The sequence below is a fragment of the Hydra viridissima genome, unplaced genomic scaffold, assembly GCF_058129835.1.
Source record: "Hydra viridissima isolate aposymbiotic clone 2 unplaced genomic scaffold, HvirCarnegie_v1 scaffold_3, whole genome shotgun sequence".
Classification (NCBI taxonomy): domain Eukaryota; kingdom Metazoa; phylum Cnidaria; class Hydrozoa; order Anthoathecata; family Hydridae; genus Hydra; species Hydra viridissima.
In genome coordinates this window covers 2511555-2534242 of record NW_028324302.1, presented here as the reverse complement: position 1 = coordinate 2534242, position 22688 = coordinate 2511555, and the positions used below count along the sequence as shown (strand labels likewise).

The 22688-nt window shown below is 32.0% G+C and overlaps 1 protein-coding gene across 1 annotated transcript; it reads right to left on the bottom strand.

The window, feature by feature from the left end:
* Window positions 1–16068: 16068 nt before the first annotated feature.
* Window positions 16069–19742, bottom strand: LOC145201965 (group XIIA secretory phospholipase A2-like). Its single transcript, XM_090080749.1, has 3 exons — window positions 19429–19742; window positions 17795–17862; window positions 16069–16649 (listed from the first exon to the last, which is right to left on the bottom strand). The coding sequence occupies exons 1-3, from the start codon at window positions 19574–19576 to the stop codon at window positions 16347–16349; spliced, it is 519 nt and encodes a 172-aa protein (XP_089936875.1). The 5' UTR covers window positions 19577–19742; the 3' UTR covers window positions 16069–16346.
* Window positions 19743–22688: the final 2946 nt, after the last annotated feature.

Genomic DNA, 22688 nt, shown 5'->3' with positions numbered 1-22688 from the left:
CAGACCTTGGTCTTGGGGCAGGCACAGGTCTTTGAGCAGGCACAGGTCTTGGGACAGGAACAGGTCTTGGGGCAGGCACAGGTCTTTCAGAACCAACAACAAACCTTACTTTTGTCGGTTTTACAGAAACTTTTACAGGTGGTTGAACAAACCTTACTTTTGTCGGTTTTACAGAAACTTTTACAGGTGGTTGAACAAACCTAACCACGGTAGGTCTTTCATTAACAGGCAACGGTCTTCCCTCAGTCGTTCGTCTACGAGTAGCAGGTCCATACCCAATGATAGGTCTTGTTGTTTTAATAGCCTCAACAAGCTCTTCCCTAGTCATTCTGGTATAGTCTTTTATAGCTCTTTCTTTAGCATCCCTTCTTAATGATGCCATTGATACTTTTCGATCTTTCACAGTTTTACTTTCCATTTTTATTACGGAAAGATTTTTCTTTATGTCACTTTCAATTTTTCGCTCTTTGGCGAAAGTTTTTGCTTTTTGCTTTTTAGCATCAGTTTTATCACCCATTTTATTAAGGGAAAGAAAATTTTTTTCGATGCATTCAAGTTTTCGCTCTTTAGCAATTAAATCTGGTTTTGAAGAATAGATACTCATTTTTATTATACTAAGATTTTCTTTAAGTCAATTCAATTTTTTTTAAATCTTGGCACACTTTCAGCATATTTTCTTCTTCGAAAAGTTTTTACCGTTTTTTAATTCCCAGCGAAAAGAATTAAAAAATTATTTAGAAAGACGTGAATACATATTTTCAATCTCTCTAATATGTTCAGTGATTTTACGACAATTATTACGTCCCCTAGCATTTAGTTTCCAATTTGTTCCTATCAGGAATTTATTACGCAGATCAATGTCTTCTTTTAAATTTCTGATCACTTCTTCAAAAGGTGCTACTTCAACCATTTCTTTGAAAATTATTCGATGTTCCTTTGGAAGTTTTCTTATGTTTTTTAGAAATTTAAGCAAACTTTTTGATTTAGCCGTATCAGAAGTTGACTCAAAGCTATCATCAAGAGCATTTAAAAGATCATCCTTTTGCACGCTTTCCATCTTTTTATTTATGCCAAGAATTTTATTTAAGTCAATTTTTTAACATGTTAAAAGTTAAAAAATCAATTTTGCTGCTTTTTACGTTTTTCAAGCTTTTCAGAATTTAAAAATTCAATCTTGATTCCATTATCAACCTTTCCATCTCGACGCTCTAAATATCTCCATCCACGTCCAGTCCCTGCCATCGCTTTGTAGAGAGACTTGTATTCAGTCACCTCACCCGTTTCAATGTTGGTTATTCTCACAGTGATGGGTTTTTTCTTAACTAAACTAAGCCATTCCCATTTTGGATCAACAGGTTTTTTTTCTTTTGGAGGAGGCTTTACTTTTTTTTCTTTTGCTCTTTCTAAAATCTCATCTTTACTGATCAAATTATTTTCAACCGCAAGCATCATCAACGTTATTAAATCATCTGCTGTTTTACTAACGCCGTTTTCATCCAACAAATTTTTCAAATACGATGTTGTATATCTCATTTTATTATACCAAGATTTTTTTTTTTAAGTCAATTCAAAAAATCATGATTCTTTAGAATGTTCACCAATGACTGGTCTTGTGTTTTTTATTGCTTTCACAAGCTCATCCTTTTTCATTTCCGAGTAACCCTTTATCGCATGGCTTTTACCTAGTTCACGCAATTCTTTTAACGTTTTGCTATCCATTTTTATTCAGATTAAAAACTAATAAACAGCAGTCATGTTGGTTCCGTCTGAAACAAATTTAAGCAGTTTGTCAGAGATCACCACTGCAAAAATAACGGTATTTGCAATAGTTGAAGTTCGAAATTTAAGGTTTACCACTAATTCAGCTGTTTCCGACGCCACTCTTTCTTTTTGCTTGCTGATATCCACAAAGAACAACGGATATAGTTTTATATATTCAAGCAAGGTTAACCCTGATTGACAAACAAGATCATTTGTGCCGTAATATTTTTCATCAAAAGAGAACGCATCTGAATAAGCCATGACCACTCTCTTTTCTCCAAAATTCAAGTCGTAATTGTAATTTGGATACTTTATTCCATTAACAGTCACGTAAAAATTGCTAACATCACAATGGTCAAATAGTGACGGATTAACTGTTTGATTGGAATTTCTGTTTGTCTGAAGTCCGAACAAGATAAATCTTCGAATGCTTTTGTCAGTGACTCTTCCAAGCGACCAGGTAAATTCTGTTTGACCGGCTGGAATAAGCTGTCTTTCACATTTGTTTGATTTATAAGCCACTTGAATGGGAATTTTTTGAGCCATTAAATTCATGAAATCAGTCTTTTTCGAAATATCCAATTCAACGCGAGGCATATAAAGTCTGAATTTTTTAAGGTTGATCATTCCTGCACTAACACTTTCCGCTCTATAAATTGCATCATCGCATTCTTTCTTTGTAAAGGTGATGGTATGTCTACACCCGTAAACAACTTTGTCATAGGTTTCGCAAAATCCAAAAATGTGCTTCAACGGAATTTTAAACGAAAAAGCGCCAACGGATGTAGTGTCTGCAAACAAATGGTCTCGTCTAACTTTAAATCCTTCATTTTCAACAAGATTTGACGTATCCATATACCACATCTGTTTTAATCCATCAGCAAACTGAAATCCATAAGGATATTTCATCAATCCAAGTATGGTGGTGGCTGGACCTGGATACATCACTCGTTCCACTTGCTCTCCCGACAAGTCATAAGTCACATCATTAAACAAATACAACAAAGCGTTGTTCACCAGTGCAATGTTGTCTTTAGCATCGTAAAAGGTTCCATCGCTCTTTTTCAACACTCCTTCAATAAGAATGTAAGCCTCTGATGGTACTGTTTGAATCGATTGACAGTCAATCTCAAAAGTAATCGTGCCTGAAGAATTTAAATCGAGATTGGTTGGAAGATACTCAAAAAAATCAACTTTTTCAATACCAATATCATACTCTGGGTTCTCAGTAACTCTTAATCGCTCAGTACTTATCATTTTTTATATAATAAAAAAATTATTTAATTCATTTAAATGTCTCTCATCGCAAGAAATCGCAATTTTATAACAAGCCATCGCAACAGAAATCTTCATACTATTTTCATGCCCTGTCCCATTTTCACCAGGTCTTGAATTCGAATCGCGTTCTTTTTAGACATTTTCTTACTTTGAATAGATGAACAAGTCTTTAATTTCTCAATGGTCTTTTTACCTTTATCAATAGCCACGTCTTTAGCAGCGGAAATGGCTGAAAGGGCTAACTCTGTCCCAGCAGATTTTGCAGCTGTAATCGCTTCTTGTCCAATTTTGCTTGTTGCAGCATTTTTAAGCAAATTCACTGTTGCTTTTGACACACTTGACGCAGCTGCTCTTTTTATGAAATTTTTAATCATGTCCACAATACCACCTCCACCAACAACGTTCTTTTTCACATATCTTCTTTTGTTCACAATGACCATTTTTTAAATAAAAACAATTTTTTAAATAATTTTATCAATAGTCCTCATTAACGATTTATATTCCTCTTTATTAATCTCTCCTTGTCTCAACAGCTCATCGCAAATAGCAACAGCCACATTTCTTGACTCTTTATTCCCAGCATGCCATGCAGCAATACTCAATTCAAGCTTTTCCACCAACGCATTAGGATTGCCTGGAAGAATAATGACACCACGACCTTTTTTACCTTTTTCAATACGCATCATTTTTTCCCAAATAGGAGCAATAAGTTGCTGATACTTTGGTCTTCTTGATGATTTCGGTTTATGCGGTTGCGAATCAGATCTTATAGCATCACTATCCATTAAAATTTTTTCATAATTTTGCAAATCTTCATCGGTATAGCTCTTTGGTATTGTTAATTCAGTCATCAGCTCCCAAAGACCTTTTGTCCCTTCATACCTTTCACCACCGACAATGATATCATTTCCATCTATTTCAACCCCCATTTTTCCAATATACATTTTATCTCCAACTTTGTTCACTTCGAAAGGTCTTTTCTTTTTTTGATCGACTGACAGGCTCTTGATCATCTTTTTATTGCTCTCGATGATCGGCTTGAACAGCTTGCTCAAATCAGCTTGAAAATTAACATCTGAAATGTTGTCGTTGATGCTGTTCTGATAAATTCTCTTTCTTCTGTCATTAATTTGTTTCACAATTTCATCCCTTTTATTCAGGTCTTGTATTTTAAAGAAAAACATCTTTTTGAAATACGTGGAAAAAAAAACATAAATTGTTTTTTACGACTACGTTGATCCTTTTTTAAACAAATTGTTAAACGTTTGAATCGCGTCTTCTCGACCTTTTTGGATCAAGTTTTCTTTAGTAACTTCATCTATTCCCTTTTTGGTTTTGGTTCGTATTTCCACCGTCAAGGATTTAAATTTTTGAAGCTCCCCAAGAATCAATTGAAACTCTGAATCGCTTATTTTTCCGTCTATCAACGCTTTGGAAATGTGTTCGCTGATCGTGTTTAATTTAGACTCGGCCAACACTTTGATCTTCTCATGCTTCTCCGCTTTTAATGCTAGTTTTTTGTTGACTTGTCCTCCTACAATTGATAAAAAACCCATTCCAATAGCTACACCTTCACACGCAATTGCAACAGGGGCAGCAGCGATGGTTGATAAAAGGCCAATTCCAGTCACACCCAAAGCAATGCATAAGGTTTGCATTGTATTATCTACATTAAAAATGATCCTAAACACGCGATGATACTTTTTGCTTAGATGAACTCGCTTTGCTTTTTCACTCTCTATCTCTTTCTGAATCTCGCTTATTTTCTGAAGCCTATAAACATGCCCTCCTTCTTCTATAGGAGCTGATGGAAGAACTGGATAAAGTTTTTCATTCAATATTTCCATTTTTATTAAGAAAAAACTATTTTAAATCAATGTAGTTAATCTTACAAAGTTTTTCTCCTTTTTTAACAATCACGTCCTGTTTGCTGTTACTATTCACGTCCATAATAACATCATCTACAGACTCTGAAATAATAACTTCGTTTTTTCTATAATTCAATTGATCAGTAATTTTATTCATTAATGTTATCACTGCAACACCTTTCTCCAAACTCAGCCCAATGGATAAAGCTATCATTGTATGTGAGAGAGCAGCAAATTTAATGTCTTTCTGAGCAAAAATCTCATATTGTTCGTTAACGTTGAAATAAGGTGGATGATCTAACGTTTTCGTAGACACAATAATGTTGTTTGGTCTTCTTTCCTCCAACTCTCTAACCCTCTCTTCCAAAATTTTTAATTGCAAATCCAAACTATGAACTTCTGCTGAGGCAACATTTCTAAAAAACTTGTGAGGAGCATGCATTTTACATATTAAAAATAAATTTTTAGATCATTTTTGCAAACTTAACAATTCATTATTATCTACCCATGAATTAAACGAGTCTGGATATCCCAGCCATTTGACTAACGACTTGCTCTTGGTTTTGCGAATGATTTTTTCAATTCTGAATATGTCTTGATGCGTCTTTTGCATCTCCTGTTCGTAAAAGGTGCCTTGAATTTCTTCACCGTTAGCGTCAGAGATTTTATGCGTGGGTGGATTCGTATGCTGAACATTTGACACGGTAAAAACCTCTTCAGTCCATCTCGGCGTATACCCTTTTTCAAAATGAGACTTCTTTTTTACGATCCTCACTTGATCACCTATGGAAAATTTTGGTTTTGCTGGTAATTTTTGATCCTTTCCATACAGATTCCACCATACCCTACCTTTATTCTTTTCATCGCTAGCTTCAACTGGTGTCATTTTGATAGAAGAGTGCTTTGTGTTGTTGTAATTTTTCACCATCTCATCCAATACGTCAATATATTTATTGGTATTGTTGGCTGAAAAATATTTAAACATTCTCTCTTTCATCGTTCTGTTCCATCGCTCGACAACAGAACTTTTTTCCTCGTTTTCAGTGGAGTATAATTGCACACCCAACGCTCTCACGTGCTTGTTGTAAAACTCTTTTCCTTTATCTACCCACAATTTGACGCATTTTCTTTCACCAAAAATCTTTTTAAACGATTCTGCCACTTCAAGACCCGTTTTGCTTTTTAACGGAACGATCCATCCATACTTTGAAAACACCCTTCTTCTTTTAAAATGATGAATCACCGGTTTATGAAGCTCCTCTGCAAGCTGGTCTGTCCATTTCAAATCACTTACACCCAATCCAAATTTAGCTTTGGCTTTGATGATGGGAGCGATGATTTTTCGCTCGCTTATTTCTTTTTGAGTGGGATTGGGAATCGAATTCATTTCTTCAAGCATCATTTGATCAGCCAAATTTCTGCTTTGAACGTCGTTTAAATATTTATATGCCAAATCATGGTGATACGCTGCATTGTCCACTCTGTCTACCGGTTTGCTCCAATCTTGATACATGTCTGTGGAAGTGAGTCTTAAGTCCAAATTGGTTCCAGGCCCTGCAAAATTCATCCCTGGAATGTGCATTTCTCCTGGAAACTTTGCCCATGGAAGCTTTATTTTTTTTGAAAAATTGTTGATCGATTCCACCAAGTCTCCTCCATTGATCGCATGCGAAGATGATCCTTTGGGCGTATGCGAAGAAACAAACTTGCATTTTTTTATCCCACAAGAGTTGCAAGTCCCTTTCAACATAGGTCTGTTGTTTTTTGTGATCTCGTTTTTCAAGTAAATGGTTTCAGTCTCTCTTCTACACTTAACGCAGTACATTTTAACATATATAAAAACTTTTTAAATATAAAAAATGGAAGTGATGAAATTGTCGTGTAAAATTGGGAAAACCAAAAGAAACAACAGCAATCTTTTACTGAGAAGCATTCGAGGAATCATCGTTGGAAAGTCTGGATATGGAAAAACAACGTTACTGCTCAATCTACTTCTCAGACCGGGATGGCTAGATTACAACCGATTGTATGTCTTTGGAAAATCCCTTTTTCAACCTGAATACAATATACTCAAAAGATCCTTCGAAAATAAACTTCCTAAAAAGGATATTGTTGATTTGTTAACGGATGATGTACAAGACGAAATGGAAAAATTGAATTTAAACCCTGAAGATGTTAACAACCTTTCAAAAAAATATTCCAACAATGATGATATGGAGTGTCAATTTTTTGAAACAGCGGACGATGTGCCTGAACCTGAATCCTTAGACTCAACCAAAAACAATTTGATGATCTTTGACGATTTGCAATTAACTAATCAAAACAAGTGCGAAAAATATTACATCCGAGGAAGACACTCTAACGTCGACTGCTTTTACCTCGCTCAAAACTATTTCGAGATTCCAAGACATACCATCAGAGAAAATGCTAACTTTATTTGTCTCTTTAAACAAGACCAAAAAAGTGTTAATCACATTTATCAAGACCACGTTTCGTGCGATATGAAAATAGAAGATTTTAAAGCCTTTTGCAATCATTGCTGGAATGAACCTCACGGATTTGCCGTCATTGATCTCTCTTCTAAAAAGAACGAGGGAAAGTACCGAAGCGGGTTTGACAATTTTTTATTTTTCTAAAACAATTTAAAAAATAATTATTATTTTAAAAAATGACAGGTATAATCATCGATGTAGATGGAAAATCAAGTGTTATCACCACTGATTTTTTGGATAAAATCGTTTATGACGAAGGAAAAAGTTATGAAATGGCTTTTCTCGGTCTTGAGACTTACAACAGCATTCCAAATGTAAGCAGTAAAAACAATTCTTTCAAATACAGCATGAACAATGGAGCTAATTGGGAGAACATTATCATTCCATCAGGAAGCTATGACATTAAAGACATCAATGAGTATTTGCAAAGGTCTATTTTAAGCACAATAAAATCAGCTCAACGTGGAAGTTATATTATTGCAAATAAAATTAATTACTCACCAAGCAACCTTCAAATTGGAATCAATCTTAATACTTTAAAATCAAACATTAAACTTGGTTTGAATTATTTGATTGACTTTAACGTGGAGAATAGCATCTCTTCAGTTTTAGGGTTTACTAAAAGAAAATTAAATTCCAATTCCGAATACGAGTCGGATCATATCGTTAGAATTTCAAGCATTAACACCATCAGAATCGTTAACAACGTTATCGGATCATCCTATATTAATGGAACCCAATTAAATTGCATTTACTCCTTTTATCCAAATGTTAGTCCTGGCTGTAAAATCATCGAGAGACCAATGCATTTGATTTATCTTCCTGTTAAACTGTTTGAAATTTCAACAATGGTTACTCGCATCATTGATCAGAATGGAGATTTGGTTGATTTTCGTGGAGAGGATATTACAATACGATATCATATTCGAGAAGTGAAATAAATAATTTTTAATACATAAAAAAATGAGCAATTATCAAAACATCAAAATTAACATCTCGCAGAGCCAATCTGATAAAATTAAAAAAGCCATTCAAGAAAAGACTGATGTCAATATAAGACTATCTCATTCAGATCTAGAAGGTGAACATGTTCTCGCTATCACTAATGTGCAATTGAACAAAATTAAAAAAGCGTATGAAACTGGTAAAGGAGTCACACTCAAACTGAGTAAAAAACAATTATCACACAACTCAACCATTGAAGGTGGATTTATCGGATCTCTTTTACCGTTATTGGGTATGATAGGCAGCACTCTTGCCACAAAAGTAGTTCCAGCTCTAGCTACTGGATTGTTAGCAGGTGTAGGTTCTTCTGCTGGTTCTGCTATGGTTGATAAAATTGCAGGAAGAGGTGTTGTTTACTTGAGCAAAAATGGAAAAGGAATGAAGATAAAAACTTTAGGTGGAGAAGGATTGTTTATTACCCCATGGACTAAAAATGTTCACGGTGATGGACTCTTCATTAAAACTGGGAAAGGTTATAAATATGCTGGAGCCGGCTTATTGCTCGGACCTAACTCACCCTTCTCAAGCATTCCTTTTTTAGGCGCCATTCTATGAAAAGCTCTTGTTAAAAAATTCGGATAAACTTTTTAAGAAATTAAAAAAAATGATCGACTTTCAATGGATTGACGTAGAAGGAATTGTTTTACCTAATGAAGCTTTGACTAACTTTCAATTGATAAAGGTTGCTAAACAGTTAAAATTAAAAAACTTTCAAGGTGTGTTTGTCAGGGATGAGTTACCGAAAAAGACAATGAAAAAAGAATGTGGGATCGTGAATACGGGCGATTCAAGCACTGGTGGGTTTCATTGGGTGTGTTGGTTTAAAGACGGTGACAAAAAGTATAGTTTTGATTCTTACGCTCAGCCTCCTCTTGTCGAACTTATCGATTATTTGAAAAGTCCGGTTTATTACAACAGCGAGAGAGTTCAGTTTGGTAATACCTCTTATTGCGGTCACTTGTGTCTTTACGTTTTAAAAAAATTGAATGAAGGACTCGACTTTCAAAGCGTTGTCAACACACTTTGGTGAAATTTTTAAAGAATAAAGTTTTTTAAAAATAACATCACTCATCAAGACTATTACGACTGCTTATTGACTGGAAATGAACAACTTGCGACCATGAACGTTTTCAGATCTCATCTTCACGACATCTACACTGAAGAAATTAACAAAGTTGCACTCAGCGCAAAAGATGACAAAAGAATCCTATTGAATGATCACACCACATTGGCTATTGGACACTACAAGGTAAGAAAATAAAAAGGTATGAAAAATTTAGTTTATTTGAAACAAATTCTTCGAATTCTTACGCATCTTAAAAGATACACAAATGATTATTTTTATACTTCTTTACACATCCGCCATCTTGGAAAAAAAACATTGAACCCCCCATTACGCTATCCATGCGCCAGAACACTAATTAAAAACACAGCAAGAAGTTTTATTAATTCCTTAATGTCACCCTATGCAACGATATACATACCCTCCCATACTTAAGGGGTATCAATGCGCCAGAATCGGCCTTTTATAGTAGTCCCGATTAAATACGTTCCTTCCAGGTGCGTTTGCAGTCAAAACTATGGAATCAAGATCATACTCCAGGAAATAATGAATTGCTACCTCAATTACCGCTTTTAAAATCAGATATTTAAATACATCAGACATTTGAACATGGTATATATCCAAAACTAGAGCATTTATTTAATTAGCATATATAGTAGAGAAACTTTTGATAACGAGGTTCATCTGGACCACCACCTGGCCCATCATCTCGATCCTAATTGGCTGGTTTAACAAATGAATCGTTTTCAGTAAAATCTCTGAACTTCTTTAATTCAAACCGCTCTTTAAAATCCAAGGTGGGAATTAATTTTCAGATTTGATTGCAATAAAAGTAGGAATAAGGTGTTCAATGACTATAGGTTTCTCTAAACCAAATTTGTGCACTTCAATAGCAGCATATACTAATGGGATCAATTTGTGTTGACTGGTAATTCCCAGTCATGATCTGGTAAAGTTACTCGATACTCCATATTATAAGCAAACGTGTCTGCATTTTTGCAGCAGTCAGATCAAGAAAATTAATTTAAAGATAAAAAGAATTATCTTTAAATTCATTTTCAACAAATTATCTTTTTAACTGTTAGCTTTTAATCACATTGCTTTTTTATGAGTTCCCTCCGTCTTTTGCGAAAATTCTGGCTTCTGGTCATTTTTATTTTTTTCTAAAGATCTTTTTTTTAGTTCAATTTTTTTCCTATTTTTTCCGTAAGCTCAAGTTTTAATGGTTTATGTTAACTGTCCACATTCTTTTCTTTTTATCAAACCAATCAAATCATCGTTTACCAAGTTAATTTCGAGTTTCACTGAGTCTTGAGCATTTTTTTCTTGCTCTACAAATTGTAAATTTGGAATTTCATTTCTTAAAGTGGTCACTTGAGATTCTTCGGCTACTAACTCAACTTCGATAGGCTTCGATTGAATGGAGCGCTCGATTCAGAGCATTCAACTAGATTTGATTTGGTCTATAAGACATTTTAACTCGTAGATCTTTTTGAAACTAAATAGTTAAATAAATTGCCTTTGACTTTAATTGCTTCGGAAGAATATTTGACAACACTTCGACTTTTTGAGGAATCCTTTTGTCATTTTTATTTTCACTTCATATAAAATGCATCTCTTTGTGATATCTTTTCTTCGACTTTGAATGACCATGAGCTTTAAAAAGTCTTTTTAATAATTCTTCATACAAATCGGCTCTGTCCATTTCTCATAGATTTATTATTTTAAAAAAATTAAAAAATTAACACGAATAAAGAACTTTTAGAAGCAGCCTGAGATGCAGCAAACGGTGACCAATCTTCTTTTTTTGTATTTTACAGCTAAAGCAAGTTCTGTTTTGAACTGTGTATTGAGCGATAAAAATCACTTTTCTATTGCATAAAAAAAATAGGTTTATCATTACAAAAGCAATTTATAAATAATTTGAATTTATACAACAATTATTGTATCACGCGTTTTTTTCATGGTCTTATGCAATAATTTTTAAATCTAGAAATCTGGTGCTTCAAAAAGTTTAATACAAATATGCATGGCCGCCGAGAGGGGGGGGTGGACGGGGAAGATTCCCGGGGCCCCGTGTAGGTACAAATAATTTTTTAAAGTAATTTTTAAAAAATTTAAATAGTTTTGACTTTTAAAAGATTTAACTTTTATTTTAAATTTTCAATGACCAGAGCACACTTCTTTAGGTCCTGGGTATATAGGTATATAATTGATCATAATGAGGGCCCCTTCAAAAAATTTCCCCAGGGCCCGAAATTTCTCTCGGCTGCTATGCAAATATGTAAAGAAAAAATGCGTAAACACCACAATACTCTACCCCTCAGCGCTTAACTTAACTTAAATAATAGACGACCCCAAACGAAAAATTCCAGCAGATGATAAATTTTGCATTTAGATGCACTTTCGCGGCTGGCTTTTTTTCGGTGGTGGCTTTTTCAACTTTGAATCTAAACAATAACAAATAAAAAAAATTTTGGGCTTCAAGATGCAATTGAAAAAAAAGAAAATGAGTCCTGGATTTGTTCAGCGCGCAAGTGTCAATCCCAAAGATTTGTGAAAATGTCGGTATATCCAGAGCCACTGTTTTCCAGGTTCAGAAAACAGGGAACTTCATTAGGAAGCCAGGAAGTGGTGGACACAATTTAAAACGTAACAGAAACTTGAAGAACAAAATTAGGTACCATATCAAGAGCAACCCACTAAAAGCATCTGGAAAACAGCTAAGAAGCTCAAGGCTCATAAGAGAACAGTAAGAGGAACTTTAAAACAGCTTGGGACATACATCTAAGTTCTGAGGAAGGTCCAGCTACTATCAGAAGCATCCAAAGTGCCAAGACTAGCTCGAGGAAAGAAGATACTCTCCTGGATAAAGAAGCAAAAATCCACAGTTCGAGTTTTCTCAGATGAAAACCTTTGGACAGATGACCAGTCTAGAAATGCCCGAAATAATAGATTTATTGCATTCATCTCTTCGGAGGTCTGTCACATTTATACCATAAAGCACCCAGCATCAGCAATTATGCTTGGGTTAAGGGCTCTGATGGTAAGCGAATGTTTCCTTACTGGATCCCTCATGATCTCAAAATTGCCATAAAGAGTATCTGGAAGTTCTGAAAACTGTTGTAAAATCAGGAATTGATGCCAATTACAAAAATGTTGACTATGTATAGCAAAAGGACTCAGCTCCTGGGCACAAAGCTAAGAAAGTGCAGGCCTGTTGCACAGAGAACTTCAAGAATTTCTGGTCAACTTAAATGTGGCCTCCAAACTCACCCGACCTGATACCCTTGGACTATGGAATCTGGGGCTTTGTAGAGCAGGGCTTGTGCTAAGCCTCACAGCAACGTAAGCAGCCTAAAGAAATCTGTTAAAAAGGAGTGGACCCTGATGTCTAAAGAATTTGTCAAGAACACCTACGCAGCCTTCCAGACAAGGTTAGAGAGATGATTGAGAATAATGGCAACTATATTGAATTTTAAAGTTTCTTAGGTATCAAAAATTATCTCCAAATTTTATAAACTTTGTCATTTCCTTTTTTTCGATATTGCAAGAAATGTAATCACGTTTAAGAGTCTCAGTTTTGGTGCCGCACCCTGTAGAATTGGAGGATTTTCAGTCTGATTATCAATAAACTTAAGTATGTGATTGAGGACAGCATGAACTTTAGGTGTAATTGAAATTCTATCCAAAAAAATAATTTCTATAGCAGGAATTGAGGAAATTCCAAAAGCATAACTGCAATGAATGTTTTAAATGCAATAATAAGTATTCCACCTTCGAATACACTTTGGGCATTTTTCAGCAACTGTTCCAGAAGGCAAACATTATTTATGAAATATCTGTATTGGTTTCCATTGAATTCTCTTTCATGGATTGAAGGCCTGCAAATGCTTTGTTTGTTTGACCAGTCAGTAGCTTTTAAAGAATGAGTTACTGCCAGTAAGGATAATTATTGACTAAATAGTCTGCTGGTAATTAAATGATTGAATAGCCTGTTGGTCCATGAACAAAGTCCAATTATTGTTAAAATATCAAAAACACTTGTTTCATCAGGAAGATTTTGCAGAAGGAAGTTTACACAGCATTTGTAACTTGCTCCCAAAAGTTTTGATTTCTTTAAATGGATACTGAGAGCTTTCTGATTGTTAATAGAATTAGGTCTAACTATTCCAAGTATCTTTAATTTCTCTGACGTTACTTGGTTTCCGAACTCGTTCTTGGAGGTCTCACACCAAGGACAGGGTCGATACAGTAAGCCTAATCCAAGATGTCCACTGCTTGTGTTAAAGCAATATTTTCAAAAAAAAAAAACTCTGAAACTTTACAACTTCGTAATTTTCTTCAAAACTTGCAAAATCATTAGTTTCTTCAGACCTCAGTCATAAAAGGGGTTGAGAACATTTACCTTTTGAATAGGAAAATTTATGCTTTGTTTGTTCCTATCGGTTATTTAACATGGTAGGGGAGAACCTTAATGAATGGGACGATTATTGAATGGGACAAACTTAGATTCTTATACAAGCATCGATGTAAGGATATTCAAATTCCTGTAACAAAGAGTGATAGAAACAAGAACTCAACTGACCGACTCATCCATCCTATTGCTCTATGACCGCAATGACAATGGATGTTATTGTGTTTTCGAATGTAAAAAATAATTTTTAAAAATGTTTTTTTTTTCTGATTTTGCAGCAATTTTTGAAGTTACGGAAAATAAAATTCCATGCTTAAATAGATAGCGGTCTCTAGTACTACAGTGAGTAAAACATTAAAGCTTAACTAATGGTGTTTTTGGCGTGCCTAATCATTTTTGGATAAAGTGATGCGCATATTGAATGGTACAAAGTACTACCTATTGAATGAATTTAACAAAGTATTATTTACAGCTCACTAGAGGGATGCTGCAGTCTCTTACTTTCATCCCCATGGGTAATGGGTATTATTTACACACTTTTATACTGCAATATTTTACTTAATATAATATTCTAAAACGAGAAAGTTCTGCTTTGATTGAAATTTAATTAGAGTTAAAATGTTTAAAGTTAAAAAGATTTTTTGTGTGGTTTTTATGTATGTATCTATATATTTAACTACATTTACAATTAATAAACTAATTTGAAAAATGATTGAATTAAATACGTTTATTTTTAATTCTTTTATGTTTGTCCCATTCAATGAGACATACTTAATGAATGGGACAAATGTCATGCTCCAATAAAACTCTCTTTTTACCAATAGCCAAATGCAAATCCAACTTTTTTGTTTTACTATATCATTGAGCAAGAGTCGATGGTTATCAAACATATTTAAATATATATATTAAACAATTTTATCTACGTTTAAAAAGCATTTTGCAAAAACTGTCCGATTGATTGAGGTTTTCCCCTAATACAGAACTTTAGAAACCAACTGCCTCCGTTAATGCCTACTTTTATCATACATTCATTCAGTGGAAGGCCACGGTGGTCAACGATGTGTTCAACCCTAAAGTAGATTGAAATCTGATAATTTCGATTGCAGAAACAGGATTGGAACAGTAGTGTGCTCTTGGTTTTTTAGAACTGATATTTTTGGTAGCAGTTAAGTCACTCACAATAACTGTCTGAAGATTTTCTATTGCATTTTGAACAATAGAATGATATTGATGTACCGGTCTTCAACCATTTGGCTACCAACAGCGCTGACATTTTAACTGAGTCACAAGATAGTAAAAAATCTAATGGAGGTTTTCCTAATGGGAAAAGACAAGTTTTAGCTGATCCTCGGCTTGTTCCGATTGAATTGATACGTGCAACTTGACAGATAAGGTAACAGCATAAAGGATTTGATCTTGTCAGAATTGTAAGAGTAACTTTGGAAAATTCAAAAAGCCCAGGTACATCTTTATATACTTTCTCCTCTTTTTCAATCTTTAAGAAGAATTTTTCTACGTTTAACGCAAAATGAAGAAGGCAAAAGTTTTCAATGAAATCCGAATTCTTGCAAGTCTTGTGTCTCTTTTAGCTTTAATTATTTTATTTATTATGCTTGATTATTTTATTTATTATGCTTTAATTATTTTATTTATTATGCTTGAAAGTACAGCAAGCATATTTAGCACGATTTTCAGTGTTTCATAAAACTTAGGCATGGTGATAACAGAATTTGAAATCTGCTATTTATCTGCTACTGTAATTCTTGATTACTGTAGTAATTTTTAAATTGAATAGAACTTAGAATATTAGTATGACTTGGGTAAGTATTTACAATTTTAGCTATTTTTTTGCAAATTTTTAACGATTTAGAATCTTTATTGTGAAAATAGAGTAAACAAACAACTTCAGGATTAATATAATGCTATTGAAAATACTAGAATTGTTATAATTTTCTTGTACATAAGTAATTTTAAAAGTTTATTAAAACCATGTTCATATAAAAACAAAAAAACCAGTACAATAATGCTTTGAGAAACATTTTTTTGACCATATTGGTAATTCCATGCCTATATGCCATGTTGCTGCCTTATAATTGAACTAACTTTTTTCGCGCGCTACTTTAGCAGAAAAAAACAAGTGTTAATGACGTAAAGTTTTTATGTTCCTTTACGGATATTGGAAATAAATATACTGCAATTTACATTGTAGAATGCATGTATAATAACGTAAATTATGAATATTTTAATAAATAATATTATGAACATATTTCACTACACTGCTTTTCAAATTGATTTAACAAAAAAGAAAATCACAATAAACAAAAAAAAGCACTAGTTAAAATATTTTCAAACCAGTTTCATGAAAGAAAAATTAAAAAAAAAATTTGGTGAACGAAAGACACAAAATTTAACAAAAAAGCAACTAAACATTGAACATATAAGGCTAAAAATGCAAACTACAATTATAATTCATCCTGCAACACTTTAACTTCGGTTTTTGACAAACTTACTCCGTTGCATAAACAAGCGTTGCGTTGCGCTTCAATGTAAAATGCACAACCCAAACCTACCGTTCCTCCATGGAAAAGATCAGCTACTGATTTACACTCTTTCAATTTCTCTCCTTTTGGTTGCAACTCGCAGGAAGTTAACAAACATTTTTTGAAGTCTTTGTCACAAATGTCTTTATCTTCGTTGCAAGTGTCATAGCATTTGTCATGGTTGTTGCAACATGACGTAAAACCTTGGTATTTACTCACGTCAAGCTGAAAGAAAAAAAATTTCGGAGCTCCTTGGATTCGTTTTAATATTTTTTTTTTATTTCTCTCAAAAATTAAACAAACAAAAAAAATAAAGACCTTAAAAAACAAAGTTGAAAAAAAATATCCCTTTCTAATCACATCAAGGAAAACAGTTTTTAAGAAAACAAAAAAAGATCATTAAAATGTTTTAGGCATAAACTGAATACAACAGAAATGTGTGTTGGAAACAAAATAAAGAAACTGATAATGAAGTTGAAAAATTACAAAAAAAAAAAAAAAAAAAAAAAATACAACAAAAATTAGGAATGATCCTAAAGTTAAATCCCATTGAGCACTTAATATGATTAAACAAACATAAAAACTTATATTGACATCCACAGATTTTTTACATATAATCATAATGTTGATGCTTGTCAAAAAAATAAATAAAACATTTCCCATTATCATTTGTTCGTCATTTTTTCTTTCACCTGTGCCCTGAGTAGATAAATTCCTTCAATATTAAATAAACAATTAGTAACAAATATAATTAGTATGAACCATAGTATAAACCAACTTTAATCGAGGTTTACAACATGCATGTCAGAATTTAGGTCTTTGACTCAAGAAACTAATTTCTATAAAAAACTTGGTATAAAAATAAAAAAAAATTTTTGATTTTATTTTACCATTATATTTGGTGATTTTCAAAAATTTGTTTAAAATTAATTTGAATAAATAATAATAACAATCAGATCGGTAATTGATTAGTTAAGTCATTTCAAGCTGGGGTTGGGGTTGGGGCTGGGGGAATATTAAAAATAAGAAGCATAATTTAAATGATCTATTATCATATTAGGTGATGTGAATAAAAATAAGCAATTGCTTTTGGTATGTGTATTTGAGCAATTACTTTACATAAAGTGGAGTAATTGCTCCGAAAACATGTTGCAAAAGCAATTGCTCATTTTTATTCATACTGCATATTGTATCATTAAATTCAAATGAATTCTACACAGATTTAAGCTATATATTTTAACTAGAATGAATAAATTTAGATGTTCAAAAACAATTCACAAAGGATTAACAAAGGAAAGATTGACAAAACGGATGATTAAAACAACATTGTAAAATTAGCTTGAAATATAAGTAAAAAAAATATTTCTCACATTTAACCCTGGTACTCCACAGCCATTAGATGATGAAATATGAGATGGATTTTTATTTGGTACCACACCTGAAAAACATCAAATCAAGTATTACATTCAAGATCTAAAAAATTTAAAAGAAAGAACCACAAAACAATCTCTTGCATAAAAAGAACAAACATTTTTTTTTTCAACTTTTTTTTAGTAAAAGCTTACAAATTGTAAAATTATAGTGTAAACTATGTAACATAAAATAAGTTGAAATCACAGAAGAGATTTTAAAAATACATGACTCTTGTGATGGCTTGATTGATTTTTTTCATATTTTTTGACATGTAAGTATTATTTAGTAATTGTGAATGCTGGTTTCCAGATTTAGAAGTTACTTTAACAATCAGATTAATAAGCTTAAGAAATGCAATCAAACTTTACAGCTTTCAAAACTAAAATATTTTTTAAAAGAATACAATATCAATATTTTACTGACCATTATCTAAACTTGAGATAACTTGCAGATGTAATTTAGGACATTTTTGATATATTACAATTCTTTATTATATAGTTTAAAAGCATAAATAAGCAGATAAAAGCATAAATAAGCTAATTTAAGACATTTTTGCTAATGTAACTCTTTGTTATATAATAATGCATTTTAAATGTATATATTGTATTTTTTAATATTAATTTATCACATCTAAATACTTACAAGATTGCAAAGTGTGAAGCCCATGATATTTTTTATTATATCTTGCTATGAAACAATACACTTTACACAAATATTACATGTTTGTTTATTTTGACCATTGAAATTCAAAAAGATTTTTTCAAATTGGACGCAGCACTGGCAGGCAATAAAATTGCAAAAAGATTTAGAATATCTATAATTAAATATCTTTCTACATATTTATACTTCTTTTTATATACATTTAGTAAATAATTAAAAATAAATATGCTTACTTATTTAAAACATTTATATAACATAATGAATTTTTCAATTGAGTTTTTACTATGCACATTTGCATTTACATCTCATACATTTTTTGGATAAAGATGTTATCCAAAAGTATAAAAATGATTATATATATATATATATATATATATATATATATATATATATATATATATATATATATATATATATATATATATATATATATATATATATTGACAATATGACAAGAATGTATAATGATTAACAACCTTGAAGGTAAAGTCATCCCATTTTTTATACTTAAAAGATGTTAAAGTAAAAAAATATGTTGTTAAACTCCATTTAAATAAATAAATATCAAAAGCAACTTTTTATTACAAAGTTTTTTTTCAGGATAAGTATAGTTTTTATACAAAGTTTTTTTTGTTTGAAGTAATTGTAAATAGCATACTATCTTTAGTAACTTAATAATTAGTAAATGAAAAAGCTACAAGTAAAATAAAATAAGATTATGCATGCTATATTGCATTTATCTACCAAGATAGTCATTCAAATCACACCATATTCGGATCACCACACACTATTCTGTTCAAACTAAATAACTTTTGCTTTAAAATACTATAATTTAGACCACAATAAATATTTTCTTTTAAGAATTATATAAAGGAACATTACTTTTGTTAAAATTCTCTCTCTATCAAAACAAAATGCTAGTAGTATTTACCTCCAGGACATTTAAACTCACAACTACTTTGACCAGAAAGAACTGCAAAAATTTGTGCTAAATCCCCCAGTTTAAAATCGCTATTTCCTAATATCACTGCTGGTAAGTAAAACAATACGATTAAAAGCAAAGTTCTTTTAAGATGCATTTTAATTTAATTAAATACGGTGTATACCAAATCCAATTTTAAATTAAATGAGGGCTGTGAATTTTCAACAAATGTATGTATGTATCTTCAAAATTTTGATATAAAATTTAGAATTCAACACGTATATTTAAGTTCGAAACGAAATTCTTAGTATTTTTATAACACGTGTCATAGATGTTATGGTAGTGTAAACAGACACTAGTTACCAGGTTTTATCTAGGGCCTGTTAAAGTTGAAAAAATAAGGAACAAATAGTGGATATTAGGTAAGGGTTTACTTAAGAGTCGTAAATCTTGTAAGAAAAATAGCAACAATCACAGCACTAATGTCATTCTAATATGGGTAATAATACTCTAAATTAATAAAAGAAGAAAAACTTCTTCGCTCGCATTTTATTGTTCTCTATAAGCTTAACATGCACAGTTGGGTCAATGGAATCGACAAAGTTTCTTTGGTGAACAGTGATATCATGTATATAAATACCATTTTAAATTTGTGGAATATTAGCATAAGATAGTCAACCATCAGAGATTATTCGACAACCAGGTGAAATGCAAGCCAAGGGGGAAAAAGACCTAAAAGACCAAAAAGACCCAACAAGACTTTTGGCTCTCCTTCTCTAGCCCAGATTTGAATTAACTTGACAGTTCACTTTGGAACTTTATGGAAAGTAAGACTTAAAAAAAGATCCACTTAAGTTTCAGATCTCTCAAATCATCTGTTAAAGGAATTTTAGAACGGATTAGCAATTGATTGTTGAAGTATTTGCTTGTGGTGCGTTTTTTCAAGTTTCCGAAACTTACTCGTAATGTTCTCGCAGCCGTATGAGGGAGGAAAGTAGCGAGAGGTTTAAAAAAATAGTTTAAGTGAGAGCTTCGAGAGACTAAATAATATTGACGAGGAAATATTAAATAATATGTAACAAGAGCAAATTGAAAATGACATTTTGGAGAGTGAAAGAGTTTTATCATATGTTAATGGCTGGAGCCACACTAAAATTAAAGAGTATAAAAATAAGTAATTCAGATAGATTTTACTAAAATGAATCCTATAAAATGACACGGTTCCTGAACCAATATAAATTATCAATCATAGGCATGAAGGTGTGTTGTAGTTCATATCAAATAGAGGAACATCCGAGATATGTTTCTAATTCGGTCCAAAAAACAATTCCCCTGGCAATCGATGTTGAAGCAGGTAGCTTAGATGATAATTCCGAAAACGATGTAAATAATTGGAATAAAAAGGAATATCTGAATAAGTAATTGACAATCTTGAATTTGAACATTTTGTCCGAGTTCTAAGCACTGAAAACCTTAAAGAATCTTTTATTCTGTCGCTGATACCAGCCTTAAAAAATAAACTTACATTAAGGTTTTCTCTCGCTGATACCAGCCTTAAAAAATAAACATACATTAAGTTTTTCTCTCGCTGAAACCAGCCTCAAAAAATAAAAATGAATCCAGTTTACTAACCTTCTAAACTGTTTTTACAGTTTCTGCATAAAAAAATGAAGCGTCCAACTTCTTTTATAGACTTAAAAAATCTTTTTTTTTTTATAGCAAGATAAAATTTTTCTCCTCTTCTTTTGATAAATTCAAATGCAGCAGATCGAGTCTACCTCACGCATACAATTTCTTGATGCCATATTTGGAAAGGAGTCCACCAAAGAGCGTATATACTAAGTTTAAATTAATATGTTGGTTCATTTATAACAATTATAGTATCATAACAATCATGTTAGAAACATATGTTGTTATATAACAATTATGTTTAAATTACAGTCAAATGAAATTTTCTAAACCATATTACAAAGCATACTTAACAATTACTGTCATTTGTATAACAACTCGGCCCCTTTCATGCAAAATTACCCCAATATAAAATATTCTTTATGTAAGATGTCTAGAAAAGTTGGATGCAGTGTAATAGAGGTATAAGTTTAAAATAAAAAATATTCAATGAAAGGTTTTTTTTTTAATTTCAATCTACGGTTATTAAAAAGTTATTCATTAAAAATTATGTATCTAGATGTCGTGCGCTACATTTCTGGCACAAGCCTGATCTTGATGGAAGATTTCTTAGCACACGAGATACTGAAGCCATTTTACTGTAGTATTCTGCTTTAATTGTAACGATGGATACCATTGGTTCAAACATTTTATTCCGTTTGATGTTCCCGTAAACTTCGGATCACTTAATGAGCACTAAACAAGCGCTGCGCAGCAACGATAAAATTATTGCTCCGGTAATATACTCGGACACAAAAAGTACCCTGACTATCTACTCCATCGCTACTAAATTTCCACGAACTGAGCTGTTTTGCATTGCACGTCCCCACCTCTTCACCCACACTCTTTTAGTAATTTTAAAAGGAAATAGCACTCTCCTTTTCTTGACACCATGTATTAGTGAATCCAAATCCGGATTTCGGAATTTCGGAATTCCGAAATTCCGTCATATTTTGAATTTTTAAAAATCCGGAATTCAAAAACGCAAATTCCGGATTTTTCGAATTTAGAAGTTCGATTATTTAATTCTTATTTTATTTTTGAAGTTATCTAGAACTGTTTTTATAAAAATTTCAAAAAAAACTTTTGTTTTGTTTTACATTATGTATTTCTTCCGTTCTAAAAATTTTAATTTTTATTACTAAAAACGTTTTTCAACAACAAAGTTGTCATCCTCAGTAGTATAATACAACAGTTTTTAGTAATAAAAATTAAAATTTTTAAAACGGAATAAATACATGATATAAAAACAAAACAAAAGTTTTTTTTTGAAAATTTTTAGAATTTCGAATTTAGAAGAACTTTTACTATAGATGGCAGCATTGTGTACTTTCATTGTTATAAATTCAAAAAATTTAAATTTTAGTAGGCTTAGGCTACTGAAAATGCATTAAAATTTTTTTTTTTAAATGAAATATTAACATTAAGAAATTAAATTGTATGCAGAGCAGACAAAGTAAGTCATTATATTAATTTTATGTTTCAAAAATTTTGTAGACTTACATTGTTATTGTTTTAAATCCCAACCCAAGTATGGTAGATAACTCTGAAGAAACTTTTATGGACATTTCAAAAGAAAGCTCATCAAATTCTGTGTGGAA

What these genes read in the sequence shown, in the direction of transcription:
- LOC145201965 (XM_090080749.1), bottom strand. Translation starts at nt 19,576, where the DNA reads ATGCATCTTAAAAGAACTTTGCTTTTAATCGTATTGTTTTACTTACCA. An exon ending in TGAGTTTAAATGTCCTGGAG is followed by an intron (nt 17,863 to 19,428) that starts GTAAATACTACT and finishes GATGTTTTTCAG; the next exon opens with GTGTGGTACCAAATAAAAAT. An exon ending in GTGGAGTACCAGGGTTAAAT is followed by an intron (nt 16,650 to 17,794) that starts GTGAGAAATATT and finishes TTTTTCTTTCAG; the next exon opens with CTTGACGTGAGTAAATACCA.